General features: G+C 43.9%; 3 protein-coding genes across 3 annotated transcripts; 2 read left to right on the top strand and 1 right to left on the bottom strand.

The window, feature by feature from the left end:
• Positions 1-13: 13 nt before the first annotated feature.
• Positions 14-5745, bottom strand: prmt5 (protein arginine methyltransferase 5). The gene is made up of 16 exons (XM_079348518.1): positions 5521-5745; positions 5088-5206; positions 4251-4336; positions 3946-4080; positions 3735-3847; positions 3567-3616; positions 3294-3457; positions 3054-3215; positions 2882-2959; positions 2682-2740; positions 2383-2505; positions 1993-2168; positions 1309-1512; positions 1102-1212; positions 954-1018; positions 14-748 (listed from the first exon to the last, which is right to left on the bottom strand). Exons 1-16 carry the CDS (start codon positions 5616-5618, stop codon positions 596-598), a joined length of 1896 nt encoding a protein of 631 aa, XP_079204644.1. The 5' UTR covers positions 5619-5745; the 3' UTR covers positions 14-595.
• A 242-nt stretch (positions 5746-5987) lies between these two features.
• On the top strand, positions 5988-7313 carry psmb11a (proteasome 20S subunit beta 11a). Its single transcript, XM_079347651.1, has one exon. The coding sequence runs from the start codon at positions 6200-6202 to the stop codon at positions 7271-7273; it is 1074 nt and encodes a 357-aa protein (XP_079203777.1). The 5' UTR covers positions 5988-6199; the 3' UTR covers positions 7274-7313.
• A 124-nt stretch (positions 7314-7437) lies between these two features.
• On the top strand, positions 7438-14059 carry psmb5 (proteasome 20S subunit beta 5). Its single transcript, XM_079347652.1, has 3 exons — positions 7438-7763; positions 9202-9508; positions 13379-14059. The coding sequence occupies exons 1-3, from the start codon at positions 7539-7541 to the stop codon at positions 13660-13662; spliced, it is 816 nt and encodes a 271-aa protein (XP_079203778.1). The 5' UTR covers positions 7438-7538; the 3' UTR covers positions 13663-14059.
• The last annotated feature ends 1134 nt before the right edge of the window (positions 14060-15193 follow it).

Here is a 15193-nt window from a genome sequence, read left to right as displayed (position 1 = left end):
AAGCATTTGGATGACATTACAGGGTTGTCTTTATTGACATGGTTCAAACATACAGAAACAGAATAACAAACGGTATGATTAAGATAACCTTTTAACAGTAGGGTATGTGACCTGAATTGTGTAACTTCCCTCTGATCCATTTGGTGTCGAGGAGAGAGGCATTTCATCAGTGTGTGCGCGCGTATTGTAGGGAATGTGTTTGACAAGGCAAAGGTCCGGTAGGGTTGAGTGTGAACTTACGGAGACGACCAGAACAGAAGGAGAAAACGGACTGTAAAAAAAGAGAAAGCAACAGTCGAGCATTTGACATTAACTCTCACAGCAACGATACACTTCGTGTACAAGATAAAGTCCACGTCTGCTGAAACAGACTTCTCAAACACACACACCGTGACAGCTGGTTTATCCCGTTAACCCTTTCACTGCCAGCTCAAAAGTGCCCACCGCTGGGCATTTTAAACCCCAGACTGCTCTGTAGTCCAGGTTTCAACTGTGTATGTAAAAAGCGTCACGCCACGCCACCTTCACTTTAACCGCCACCAGGTCTTACAGCAACACGTGGTTTCCTGCCGACGCTTGTTTTGACGCGTCGTCTTCAAAGGCCGATGGTGTAGGAGCGTCCTGCTGGGTTGTGGATGGCAGAGCAGGAGGGCTCGGTCACGGCCCACTCATACCACACCTTCTTCCCGTTGTTGCAGCGCCAGAAGCGCACTGTGACGTAATCATCCCGGGATATGGAGATGGGTTGCTGTTGAGAGGAATAACAGGCACAGGAAGGATTAATACGCAAATCCCTTTTTTTTTTAGTTTAAGCCTGTACATGTCATAATCAAGAGGTTCAATAGGAATCCACAAAAACTAAAAACTATACTAAATAAAAATCTACTCATTCTGCTGTTTAGAGCGCTTCTTGAGCATTGCTGCAGCACAGGTACGCTGCCTGTGGGACTGACCTTGAGGGGGAAGAGGATGGGGAACCAGGAGAACATCCCAGGTGAATGTGTTTCTGGTTTTATACCTGCCACAAACACACAATAAAAACATTAATAATTCAAATGTAAACCAGCAGAGTGTGACGTTCTCTTTATGAAGATAACTTACTGAGAGTGACATCTTTGTACAGCGTGGTCTCAAAGTAACCAGCAAAACCATGGAGCACTGAGTTACACCCCACTGAGAACCTGAGGCATTGATACCGGTTATTGTTCATGTCTGAAAGAAGAAAAAGGGAGAAATGTGAAAACCCTGAAAAACAGCCTGTGTCCAGATGTAACGTCTTCTCTTTCCTTGGCCTAGACGTGCGTCTACCTTTCGTGGGGTGTGTGAAGGTGAAGCACGGTTTGGGCTCAGCCAGCTGGTGGAAGTTGTGGAGGCGCACCACGTATGGCGTCTCAAAGTGGCACTCTGGGTCCTTGTCCCGTTCGCGACACCCCCGCACTTCGTTGTAAAGCTTGGAGGAGGAGAGGGGAGCCAGGAAGGAGGTGTAGGAACACGGGATGCTCACGCCGCCATCTGAGGGGAACGCGACGGCACGAAGAAAAGAGGAAAGAGAAAGTGATTTGAGGTTCACAGACGCATGGAGAGTAATGGAGGATGACTGATGCTTTCTACACGTTTGAACTGGCAAGTAAGATAGCTCTGCTGTCGGTCAAATGTTTACACCTCGTTATTCTACATTTCACCATTCCTGGAAGAGAAAGTAACTACTGCTTTAATGTACCTATTTGGTGTACAAACTCAGTCAGACACGGCCACATGCAAGAGTCAGAGTGCTGCACGTGGAAATAAAACCTTTTCAGACAAATATTCTTCATGTGCTGTATGCAAGTTCTTATGCCAAATAATACTTAAGGGTCTGAGTTGGGATATTCTACATTGAACAGAAATAATCCCTTACAAATGAGTAATTTGCTGGTAGAATAAGTTGGTTTAATAGTGTAAAATTAGTTTATATGCTTGAGTCAGGATAGGCCCCAAAAACCCCCGACGAACCTTTGAGGAAGTGCTGCGCCCCGTCTAAGCACTCGGGGGAGAGTTCGTTGTCACCGAAAGACCCCAGCAGCTCGCTGACGATGATGTCGGCTTTTTCAGGTGCAGCCCACTCCCGCATGTCACATGACACCACCGTCACCTGATCACCCCACTCCTCGAAGCGCCAGTTCTCCAGGCTGAACAAAGAGACAGATCACATGAGCGTTTTAGCGTCCCGACTTCAAGGCTTCGCAGATACTCAACTCCAATCTCATGACTGATCGCATCAAACAGGCTGAAAACGTTTGATGCGACAACATGATGCAGTTACACATTATGAGTAAGCACTGAGCAGTAGATGACGCCCTACATGGGCACAGGCATGAACGTAAAGAGTAGTGTTGCACTTACGTGATCACAGCATTGGGATTTTTCTCCACAGCATACACCTTCAGCTTCCTGTCTGCCTGTCGGGCAGCACGCAGCGACGCGTTCACCAGTGGACCGCGGCCTGCTCCCAACACCATCAACACCCTGTGAGGAGGAGACCACAGCCTTGTGAGGATGCAGCTTAGGGTTAAGAGTTTTAACACCATAAACCACGTCCTCTCTTATGTTACATAGATGTGAAGACACTGAGCAGACTTTTCATAGTTTATGAGTTAAAACTAGCTGCTGTCATTGTCAGTGTTCAGGGCACAGCTACTTACTGAACATTAGTGTCTTTCTGCTCCTCTGGAACCCTGTCAAGTAGACATTTATATACAGCCTGGAGACACAAAGACAAGAATGAATATTTGTGCAAATAGTCCTACCCGACCCCCTCTTTTGGTTTTCCAACAGTTGTCTTGTTCAAATGCTGTGACGCTTTATTAAAAGGGAAGTGGCAGCAGCTGTGTGATGGTCTCACCTGCTGGTACTGAGAATATTTTATAGGATCCTTTTCAAACACTTCATATGTCTGAGACTCCAAGTTGTCCATGAGCGGCTGAACAGAGGAAGGAAAAACAAACCTTCAGTCTTCAACCATCAACGTGTGCTCCTTTATTTCAGAGACTTAAACACAAATGAGACTCTCTCACCTGGAGGGGAGACTGCAGGTAGTCCTCGTAACCCTTGGCGAAGAGCTCGTAGGCGTTGGGTGCAGGCCGGTTCTGGTTGAGGTATTCCAGGTACTGCAGATAGGATCGGAAGTCCTTCTCAGTGTGGCGACTGGTTCCAGTGAAGATGAACTGGGCCTCCAACTGAGAAAAGACATTTTATATTGACGCACTTCTCCATTCGGCGGGTGATTTATTATGGTTGAAACCGCTGACATGTACCTTGAAGAGAGAGAAGATGATTCGCTGATGTGCTTTTGACAACACAGGGAAGCCCTTCTTATTGGTGAGAAAGATGCTGGTGGGAAGTACAGCTGCTTTGATAGGTTCCCCGAGCCACTTATCGATCACGGCTTCTGATGGCATGTCAGCTCCAACTTCAATAGCTTCAGGAACACAAACAGAGAGCACGTTTTCAAAGGACGACTGGACCCTGATTATTTCTTAATGCACTGACTTTGCCCCAGGCTGTTACTACATGGCGTGTCCTCTCACCGAGACAGATCCTCTTGTTGTAATCACAAAGGGTTCTCAACGAGTGCCACCTAAAAGACCAGAGGCGAGTAAACACGATGCATCAGGGTTCCAAAGGAAATCAATAAGAGCTGTTTTAGCATGCAGACAGCACTCGGCTGCTCGGGGAGTGGACTGTGTCAAACTAACCAGCTCCAGGTCTTCTCATCCACACTTGGGTCATCAACGCAAGTGTGCGGTTCGTTCTCAATCAGGTCCTCGCGCATGTCCTCTGGAGCCATCAGAGGCACACGAATCCAGAACTAAATCACACACACCCACCCAGAGGGAAACAGAAGTCAGCTCTTTGTCTGCTTTATCATAAAGTTCAAGCTGAACTCTTGAATTTTGTTCGTCTTACATTTGAGGTGTGGTGTCCTGTGTGGATGTGGTTTAGCAGCAGGCGAGCAAGATTGGCGTTATGAGGGCCCCTTATAGGGATCATTAGGACGGGCAGACCCAGGTATGCTGAGAAGTTCAGCTCCTGTGCCAGAGCCTGGAGAGACCGATGATCAGGACCCGGGTGGATTATACAAAGAGATGCATTGCGAGGTCAGAGGGAGAATGAACAAGATAAATTCACAGGTTGAATGATATTTGGATCAAAGAATTGTTGCCAGCAACAAATTTAACACAGGCATAAAGAAAGCCAACTGCAGTACTTACCGCCTCTGAGTTCCTGCGTTCGGTCTCGATTTCTGAATCTGCCTCGATCCATGGAGAGAGCTTCCCGACAATAAGAGTGTTCCAATCTATTCAACACATGACAGAGAGAGAGAAAAAATAAAAGATGTCAGACCATGGAATCACTCAATGACAACACACTTGAGTTTTAATGTGTGACAAACATTTTAATATTAAGAGTGAAGGAGACAGACATCTTTGATTCAATGCTTAGAGTGAGTGGAGCTCAGTGCTGGCGTAAAGATCTGGTGTCACAGAGGCAAATTCCATCATCAAAAACTACAATTAGTACCCGTCACTATTGATTTTCAAGATTTGTCTACCAACTGTTATCTACTACGGTACTTTTTTTTTTTTACTATACCATCTATAGTACTGTATCTCACCCGTTTCCTGTATACTTAATTAACACGAGTAGTTTGATCTTTTCACTTTAAAGCTTCCATTTCTGTATTCTAATAGGTGTTTAATCCCCGTCATGAACTGAATAAAATAAAGTAGGATTGTGTAAAAACATACATAGATATGTATACATACACGTATAAATACACACGTTGAACCTTAAATTATGACCAGTACATTTTATGTCGCAGTAATGGAAAATGTTTGACAATGAGCACACAGTTATAAACTGTAGAATTATCAGAAATGGAAGAAGTATTCAAATAAATTAGTAGCTCATTTTAATACTTTATTTTGCATGGTTGCTGGACCAGTAATACAATATATGTGATAGTGTCACAGGGCCCTGTACATGCATCATTCTGGGGTATATCTTAAGAGATATCTTATTTGCAATGGGAGGGGAGAATCACCGACCTCTTCCACACAGCAGCAGGTCTGATCGGGTCTGGGCTCCAGCTCTGGTTTTAGCGGGCTCCAACACAAACTCTCTCCTGAACCTCGAGTGAAACAGGGGCATGCAGAGGAAGTCAAACCTGCACGGCAGAAGACAGAAAAACACATCATTTAAAACGTTTATAGAGAGAGAGATAACAGAGGTGGAACGACAACATGCGTGTTTGTTCTCCAGTCAGATATGTGTTTGAACAAGCAGGCTGTAAAAAGTCTTATAAACCAGAGTCAAGCATCACTGTGATTGTGCACGTGCTGGTAATTAACAGGCTAGCATAGCAGGCATTGTGCTAGCGGACCCACTCATTGACAGCATGCCAGAAAACCAGCTCCTGGTTCCTCTTACAAGCTCACTTCTAAAAACAAAATGACCTCCACAGTGCAGCACGCTCCTCACCCAAGTTTGGCGACCGCGGCCAACGTATCTGCAACCTCCGGCACACAATTCAAATCTCTCCCGCAGGACACTCTGCTCCCCGTACTGGCGGACGCCATGGTTTTTGCCGACTGAAATGATCACCTCGTTTCTCCAGAGGAAACTGACGCCATATTGGATCGACAGCAGCGTACGAGTTAATTGAGCGACAAAGCGCTTTGGAGCCAAAATGGCGCTGCGAGTACCTCAGTTCCACATTACGTTAGTTACCGCGATAGCTAAGAATCTACGGTCCCCAGTTTATGACTATTCAAGTCAACAGGTTGGGTTGTATACAGTATGTATATGTAAATAAATAAATAAAAATTATATATATATATATATATATATATATATATATATATATATATATATATACATATATATATATACAACATTCAAACATTTGTGATTAGAGCTAAGTTCACCAAATGTATTTTGGATTTTTTTTTATTGTCTTTAGAAGATATTTTTACAGTCTGTAATCTCTAATGTTGTTGCTGCTTGTAGCTTTCCCCTGATAAGAAACCGAAATCCCATCTAAAGATATACAGTTACAAAGATGACACTCTGCAGAAATGAGTTTTGCTGAAAGTGGCTTCTCTAGTTATTACTTTCACAGCATTCAGAAAGAGGATACATTTTCACTTCAGTCAACTTGATGGCTTTGGCTGTGTTTGTGTTTCTGCAAGGTGTCATATTTAGGCTAGCTATAAAAGCGTGTTGGTCAATAAACCAGCCAGGGAATTCAACATTGAAATACGTGCAGCAGTCATCAACACAACAGAGGGATTTATGGATTTGTTTGGCCATGGCTTTGGAAGATGTTTGTGGTTTCAGAGACACCCCTGTGCACACCTCTCTTTTTGGAGATTCAATCTCATCGATTCATTTAACTGAAAATTACACCTTTGGATTGAAGACACCAAAAAAATCGAAGGGAAATGGTGGAATGCCAGTGGATTTCTTTATCCCAACTTTACAGAACTTTTTATCTTTCAACCACAGACTACCTTTGATGCCTTCCCCATTAGCAAAATCAACAATGGTCAGGAGGCCTTTTCCTCTGTCTCACGGAACAACTACCCTTGGATTTGTTTTCCAAGGTGGGGTGATTGCAGCTGCAGACACACGTGCCAGTGCTGGGGGGCTTGTTGCATGCCCAGCCGTTCATAAAATAACTCCAATTCATTCCCATTTAGTGGTCACCTCTTCAGGGAGCGGTGCAGACTGCATGCTGTGGGAGAGAATTCTGACCAGAGAGATCAGACTGTACCAACTGCGGCACAGACATCGCCTTTCAATATGTGGCACTGCTAAGCTCCTCTCATTTATGCTGCATCCCTTTAAAGGAACTGAAGTGTGTGTTGCTCTCACACTGTGTGGGTGGGATAAGGACACTGCTGCATCCACTAACAGTGGCCCAAAGTTAATATATGTGTGCAGTGATGGAGCCCGACTGCAAGGAGATGTGTTTTCTGTGGGTTCGGGCTCTCCTTATGCTTATGGAGTCCTGGATGGAGGGCTGAGGTGGTGTCTAAGTAAAGAAGAAGCCATCTCTTTGGCAAGAGAAGCAGTATTCAGAGCCACTCACAGGGATGCATACTCAGGGAACAACGTGGACCTCTTCCACATCACAGCTCAGGGATGGAGCCAGAGACAGAGAGAGGATCTGAAAGAAGAATATTATAGAGACATGAAAAGGAGAGAAAAGAAAGCAGAGGAAAGGAAATAGGATACTTCAGGATAATGAGGAAAAGTAGTGGTTAGGGGGAATTACAGAAACAGTGTGATTATTGTTAGAGTTTACTTTTATCAGTTTTATAGAATAGGTTATTTTAGTCTGTATTGATCACAGAATGTATGAGTTTTTATCAATCGACAACACTGCAATATAGTCCGCCAAAATCAAAGGGGGCGCTGTGGGGTTTTTACCACCATGACTCAATACATTTTGTCCTTAAACGGCGGAAGTTGCTTGCTCATCGTCAGACTGAAAAATGGCTCTTGCTAGTGTGTTAAACAGTAATTGTGCGGATTTTTCTTTTGATAAATGTCAGCCTTTTGGTATGGGATGCGGGCTCGGACAGAGCGGGACGGGCTTCGACGCTACGCCAGGAGATGGGCTCAGTTTCTCGGTTAAAAACCCGCTGTGTGCCGGGGACGACGACGGTGTCGAGAGGAAAATAGAGTTCCTGCATGGAACCACCACCTTAGCATTCAAAGTAAGTATTTCATTGTATTTTTTGTAGATGCACCAACACATAAAGCAAAACAACGTGTAATAATGTCAAAGTTCACTATGGTAGGCCGTTTGGACCGTTAAAGTTCGTTGTTAGGCACTGACGGAACATGCTAGCATTAGCATGCTAACGTGGCTACAAACTGCTTTCTCATTGTAACGTACACATGACAGTTATTTAACAAAGGATTTAATTTAATGTTTTGTCTTTAAAAATTAAGTTAACACAGAAGATAGGCTACTGGTCATTAGCAGCAGTGGTCGAGCTCTTTGGATAGATTTATAAAGTCGGCACTTCAGCAGTGACTGAATAGTAATAAAGTCAAACTAAACAATGCTAAATATAAACAAAATGGTTTTAGTTTGGATATAATGTATTATTTTCTACATGTTCATAAAAAGCGTTCATGTCAGTGCATGTCTATGATGGTAAAGAGTAATTCATACTTTAAGTGAGATGTTGTGATGCGTGTCTTTTATATGAAGGCTCAATATATTGGAGTTGTTGAACTGTTAACTATTATTGTTCTTTGATTGTACACCTTTGGTTTATGTAACTGGTCTAATGTTGGTCTATAAACTAAGTGTTGATAGAATTTGTTAGAAGTATTATGAAAACTTCATTTGATTAAGTTGACCTCATTAGAAAAAAACAAAAGAGGACCGACCCTCATTCGTCATATCAAGAAAGAGAGGATTGAGTTTTTAAAGGTGAAGGCAGCTTATTTGTGCCATAAAGACGCACAATAAACGTTAAAGTTGAATTAAGTGTCATTACATTCAACTTAAATAAAAGATGGATAATGCTATTGTGCTACTCTCAACAATAAATTCATGCTACTAACAAGTTTGTGTAAAAGCCTGATATAAGCTCACTGTCTGTGCCTCAGAGCCCCACTGGATCCAAAACTATTAGAAACCCATAAAGGAGAACGATGTGTTTGTTTGGGTGACATTTCATTACAGTGAGAAGAGCCAGTGCAGTGTTTTTCTCTTGTCAGAGCAGAGTAAATACTGAACACGATCCCTGCACTTGATGTTTGTCTCTTCAGGGGATTTGATGATAAAAAGAAAAGATAAAATAACACCGTCTTTATCCCTTAATCCCAGAGAGTGTTAGCTGAAACCCTCCTCAGCAGACATCTCTGTCTTGCTGGCCAAATCTGTTGTTTACGTTAGCACTATACTGTTATGCCTGTCAGTTTAGCAATACAGAGATTTTTGAGGAAATGAGCAGCCTTGTGACAGAGCTGAATAATGTATTTTTTCTCGCTGACAGCTGAAAAACAAAAGCACATTTTTAGCTTTGTCTGATCGGCTATGAGAGGAGGTTCGAGACATCGACGGGTGCATAGTGATCACAGATTTATCAGTGTTTGTGCTTCTCTAACACACACTTCACCTGCTCTGGCCTCTTTCAGTTCCAGCACGGTGTCATCGTGGCGGTGGACTCTCGGGCGACAGCCGGCTCCTACATCGCCTCACAGACGGTGAAGAAGGTGATCGAGATCAATCCCTACCTGCTGGGTACCATGGCGGGAGGAGCGGCAGACTGCAGCTTCTGGGAGCGCCTGCTGGCCCGCCAGTGCCGCATCTACGAGCTGCGTAACAAGGAGCGCATCTCTGTGGCAGCAGCCTCCAAACTGCTCGCTAACATGGTGTACCAGTACAAAGGCATGGGACTCAGCATGGGAACCATGGTGTGTGGCTGGGACAAGAGAGGCCCAGGTAAAAAGAATAGAAAATCATGAAATGCATGGCCTGTGTGAGTTTATGATTCAACGGGTAAAGCAAACAACGAAACAGCTGCCATCAGGTTGACCATTTTATGGCTTTTTACTGAGTTAAGGATCCACTTAAATAATTTCCAGACTTTTTTCGTCTGTTTGGATTTTTTTTATTTTTTTTAAAATGCGGCAACATTTTTCACTGCTGAATATATCGTGACTTAATTGGATAAAAGACAAAGAAATCTGTTTAAATAAGAATCCTGATTTAAAAAAAGACAAGTCTTAAAGGCTAGACTTTTCAAAGTTAACTTTTATGCCCTTGGAAGAAACATTTTTGATTAGGTCTGAAGCTCTGTCACTGAGACTTTGTTCATATTTATATACAGTATACAGACTAAACGATGCCATATCGTTATGATACTTGAGTCACCATAAGTTACTACTGCCATGTTACGTTGAGAATTTTTGTACGATATATGGTGATTTAACTTTTTTTATCTGCGTATCATGCTGACAAATGTAAACTAAATCAATAACTTTTTTTTTTAAATCAGAAAAAAATCTCAGTCTGTTTATCTCACTTCAGTCTTTTTATTTCTACACAATGAAAGTCAAACCCACAGACTGATCAACACTGTGACCAAGTCAAACCCTGTGAAAGGCTGCATGAACTGTGTTCAGCTCAGTTTGATCAGCCTGAAACACTAACAAACGGACGACTGAACAGCTGCAGTCATTTTTAACAACACAACTTGTTCAAAATAAATTGTGCAACCCTTTCAGCAATTGCAAAAGAAAAAAGCACTTTTTGTTATTGATGGAATTAAAATATTGATGCTTGGCAGCCATCGATCGATATTATATTGCTGTGCAAATGCTCAGAATACTGTGCTGTCAGTTCTTTCCCCTAACACAGATATAGTCTGTGAAGTTAACACTTTATATTTATTTAATTCTGTTCTTATTAGTGTTTAGTTTTAAGTCACGTAAAAATGGATTCTACTTGAGCCTCAAACATATTTAAGATTCTTGAGTTGGTACTTTCTCGGGTCCAGCATCATAAGCGTCTGTTGAGTATCTTTCTGTAGCATGTGAAAGCCGAAGTGACGAAATATTTTGAGAATGCAGGTTGAGACAAAAGTGTGACTGCATTAACTGCGGTGAGTTTCGACATGCTTTTTTTTTTTTTGTATTGTGTGCTGTGTCATTGACGTAGCTCCCCACTAGATGGCACTGCAGCCTTTCTCTTGCTCTGCCCTGTCTGTGCTTAAAGCGGTGAGTTTTTGATGCCTCGCAGTGTGAGGCCGTACATCACAGAACGGGGGCTTAAGGAGGCTGCCACAGTGACACCGTAATGGGAAATCGATGAGGCTGGGAGTGCGGGCCAGAGCGAGCGCGGCTGGATGATGGACGTTGGGTCTCAGCCTTGGACAATTGGGTCGTATGCATAATGCCCATGCACCTGCAGAGATCGATGCCGGCTTTGTCTGGAAAACACACAGAGCTGTGTGAACAACAACAGCCCGCCCGTTACGCCAACAAACCTAAATGACACGTGTTCAATCTCCAGCAATCAATTGGGGAAATAACGATCCTTTTATAAGTTCAATTGGTGTGGGAGCTTTGCCATGACCCCCTCAATGCTGATGATTGAATGGAGAGGTAAATGTCATGTAAATTAAATCAATCCCGATTAGGTGGGAAGCTCATTAGCTGGCTACAATCATGTCAAGAGCACTTATTCCCCTGATGGATTGTCTTAAGCTGCATGCTAAATAAATCAAATAAAAGCTGTGTTGAAGAGCTTGTCAAATATGGCGCTTTGTTGTAACATTAAACGTTATGGCACTTGTAATCAGTGTGTCGTTAATTCCTGATAACTCTGTAGTGGTTTTGAAACTGACGGAGAAGAGTGGCTTCTGCGTCAGAAGAATCCTCTCGCCCAGCATCCCTTCTTCTCCCCACAAGGACACCACGGGTTCCTTTCTATGTGATTAAATCACGCATGATGACAGAGAATAGAAGAGTATGAAATGAGACCCATGTGGCCGTCAGTTTTACCACCACTCCCAGGAGAGTGATGTAATAGTTTTTTTTTTTTTTTCTTCCCTGCCTGGCAGTACAACCGCTGCTCACTTTGTACTCTCAAACCAGGGGTGAAATCTAGTGGGAAGGACAGATGACGGACAAAAATGCTCCCATTTACAGCCAGCCGTCCATCTCACTCTGTGCTCCTCTCTGGCCTCTAAAAGCTGTCAGTCCAGCTGCACAGGCCTCTGTTCAGAAAAAGGCTCCTTAAGCACCTGTCAGTTGATGGATGAAGTGGAAGGAGCTCCACTTGGCCACTGCAACGCCTAACCATCCAGGGAGCATGGCCCCCCGCCTCTGCATATAAGTGGCCCTTATGAATTCCCTGTGTTTTTCTAAGTCTGTTTTTTTCAAGGTGCAGAGACTTGTTAATTGATCGGGCATCGGGTTCGACAAAGAGCCCAGGTGCGTTTGAAAAAGGAAGAGATTTGGCAAAGTGTTTTTTTGGTGCCGCTCTGCTTCTAAACTTGGACCCACTGAAGAGTCCTCATCCACCTCCGACAAGCGCACTACTCAACACGAGAGGCCGCCTTTACAGCTCTCTTTATCCCTGTCTATTATGTTTTTTAACGAGTGCCATGCGGTTTTCAAGAGGAAAGAAGGTCTCAGAATGGCAAATTACCCCGTGCATAGGCAGCCACTGGATTATTATCGTGGCAAGCGAAAGACAGGCTGAGGAAGCTGCAATTTTCCAGGTGTAAGTGATGGTGAGTCCTTTTTTTCTCTCCAAAGAACAAGTGGCTCTCTGCCCCTTATAGACTGGTTTAGCTGAGAAACTCAGTAGGCGAGGGTGTGCAATCTGAGAGCCGGCTGAAGTGTTTTTTAATGTGAGATATGAGCGATAGCTGTGGATATTAAGCAATTTTCTATGCATGTGTTGCTGTGCCTCTGCGTGAGTATCATTTTCACAGGTTTCACTCGGTGAAGTGTGATGAAAACCTTTTCTGCTGGCTGTCTTTTTTTTACCATCTGCAGGCAGACTGTGGGCGAGCTCACAGGCTGCTGCTCGTCACCCGTTCCACGTCACTCCTGGGATCGGGCATAGTGAGTGTGTCACAGCGCGGAAACAAAATGTCTCGCATGTGTCCACGGAGCGTGGTGTGGCGCAAACTGTCCCTCACAGGTCCATCAGAGCAGTTTGGGTCTGCCGTCTAACGTTGGCTTACATTTTTGGTCGGGTTTTAGTGTGGCCTGAACTCAAGCCTCCATGTGTCATTCAAGTGTGCGTATGTGTGAAGATGAAATGTCTGTGCAGGACAAAGTGTTATGTGTGGAAATAGATGAATGTGCTGTGCTCGTCAGATGTCCACAGGATGTACTACTTTTTTTTTTTTTTTCCTTCTCCCCCTTGAGGTGCGAGGTTCAGTTACCTGTGCAGCTCAGGTTGCGGGTCGATAGTTAATTTTTGGCGTGTTTGCAGGGATCAATAAGGCCTGGAGTGGGGCCCCTGAGCAGACAGCGATGTGGCCCGTGCCTTGTCAGCAGGTTCTGTGGCCGGTTGGTTTTACTTGAAGAGGATGCAGCTGTTTATATCTGCCAGCCTTTCTTCACTTGGAGAGGTTGCAGCTGTTCATATTTTCTCTCTGGAGGACCCTGGAGTGTGTGTGCGCTTCAAAGTTTGTGTGAGAGCGGCGGTTTAATACATGCGCCGTCTCAGTTTTTCCCGACAAAGCTTTACACCTGAGTCAGGAGAAAAGACTGCAAACACAACTCCCTTTACACGATTTCCTCCCTTTGTGTTTCCTCCCTTCTTGACCAACCTTTTGTCCTCTGTCCTCAGGGTTGTACTACGTCGACTCAGAGGGAAACCGGGTGTGCGGCGACCTGTTCGCTGTCGGCTCAGGCTCCATGTACGCCTACGGTGTGATGGACAGTGGCCTAAGGCAAGATCTGTCCGTGGAGGAAGCCTGCGAGCTCGGCCGCCGCGCCATCTACCAGGCCACATACCGTGACGCATACAGCGGAGGGCAGGTCAACCTGTACCATGTGCACAGTGACGGCTGGACCCGGGTCTCCCAGGAAGATGTGCTCATGCTGCACCAGCAGTACAAGGGGCAGCCATAGTGCTAGAAATGAAGAAGGTGGGGAGAGAACAGGGAGGGTTGGTAGTTTTTTTTCTAGTATCTGATGTTTTGAGATATTCAGAAAATGTAAGAAGGGTTGACACAAATATAAAGGACTCATCCGCCAATTGATTTCCACTTGTATTGCGTCTCTGACACATTCTGACTTGTTGCTAGCCTAAAGCTTTTAAGTGTACATTTTTGAGAATGCCGTGTGTTTCCACTCTCCCCGCACACAGTATGAGGAGGGCTGCAGAGAGGGAGGGCGATGACTCAAACAGGCTTTAATACAGTGTGGGAGTAGTGTGTTACTTGCCCTACATACGATTCATTCGGATCTACCCTGAGAACTCACATCTTTCACAATAAAACCTATGATGTTCTGGTTTTTTTCCAAAGTGTTGTCTTTGCTTATTTCAGAAGTGCTGATGTTTCTCTTGATGCTAAAGGTTGTGGATAATAGCATTTATTAGAATTTAGTTTTCATGTAAAGCTAACATTTTGTTGCATCATGTTCCTTTCTGGTTTGTGTTCACATTTCAGTCATCTGTTTCCCCAGCTGTTTAGATTCGGGGGTACACTCAAAGCCTGTCTCCTCTATATGTTCGGTGTGTATTAGTGAGCAGCAGCGCTGTCTAAGTAGCACTATTTAATTGCATACTACCAACCTCAGTAATTGTGCCTTCTGAGTTGTAACAGTGTGTTTTCTTTTCCTCGTTGATATTGTTCCCTGCCTCTGTTCACGTTGCACAAATTTGCCTTTTAATTGGAATGGGAGATTTATTCTTTAATTCCTCCCCGACACACTTAGCTTCTCAATGCCCTATGTTGTGCGCTTCCCTTCCTCTGTGTTAGACGATGTAACGACCTGTGCTGGCAGTGTGTGCCCCTCCAGTAGCTTTTATGGTTGGGAATAAACACTAGCGGAGGGGATGGGGTAGACATCTAAAGCAAGCGCACTTCCAAATCATGGTTAAAAACTAGTTTCACAGGTGACTAGCTGGCAGAAGGAATAGAAATGGGATTTCGATAAATGGAAATGAGCGGGGTCTCGTCTGTGTCACTGCTCTTGGTAAATGAATAGAAACAGAAGTGACACCCTGCAGAGACTGGTAGAGAAATGTGCAGAACATTTGAACACTTAGTGGATTAAAGCAGTGATTCTCAAAAGCGCACTGAATATGACTCTAAATGATACCCTCAGAATAGTGGATAAACACCCTCCGTAACCATTAAACATCCAATATATTTCCATGTTATTTATGGTAAGTATAGTGTTGAAGGCCTTATTTGAATAAAAATAGACTTCATAGAGCCTGCATAATAAGACCTTAAGTGTTTGATTACATCCTATTGGATTAAAAGCAAAGAGGGGCGTGTTGACAAGAAGCAGATCTTAACCTATAATTGTAAATTTTAATTTAGTACACCATTCTCTCCGCAGTTCAAACAAGAAAACTGTCGCTATGACTTAGACGTTTATCAGTTCAGTTTATATGATTAAGTTGGTATCACTGAGAAAATGGCATTGC

Source organism: Symphodus melops, assembly GCF_947650265.1.
Source record: "Symphodus melops genome assembly, chromosome: 7".
Classification (NCBI taxonomy): Eukaryota; Metazoa; Chordata; class Actinopteri; order Labriformes; family Labridae; genus Symphodus; species Symphodus melops.
This window is presented reverse-complemented; position numbering and strand designations above follow the sequence as displayed.

Bases quoted from the DNA above. Each gene is read 5' to 3' on its own strand.
- prmt5 (XM_079348518.1), bottom strand. From the start codon at position 5,618: ATGGCGTCCGCCAGTACGGGGAGCAGAGTGTCCTGCGGGAGAGATTTG. The intron at 4,337-5,087 runs GTCGGTGATTCT...TGTGTTGAATAG, and splicing joins CCTGCTGCTGTGTGGAAGAG to ATTGGAACACTCTTATTGTC. The intron at 749-953 runs GTCAGTCCCACA...TCCTCTCAACAG, and splicing joins CCATCCTCTTCCCCCTCAAG to CAACCCATCTCCATATCCCG.
- psmb11a (XM_079347651.1), top strand. From the start codon at position 6,200: ATGGCTTTGGCTGTGTTTGTGTTTCTGCAAGGTGTCATATTTAGGCTA.
- psmb5 (XM_079347652.1), top strand. From the start codon at position 7,539: ATGGCTCTTGCTAGTGTGTTAAACAGTAATTGTGCGGATTTTTCTTTT. The intron at 7,764-9,201 runs GTAAGTATTTCA...GGCCTCTTTCAG, and splicing joins CCACCACCTTAGCATTCAAA to TTCCAGCACGGTGTCATCGT. The intron at 9,509-13,378 runs GTAAAAAGAATA...CTCTGTCCTCAG, and splicing joins CTGGGACAAGAGAGGCCCAG to GGTTGTACTACGTCGACTCA.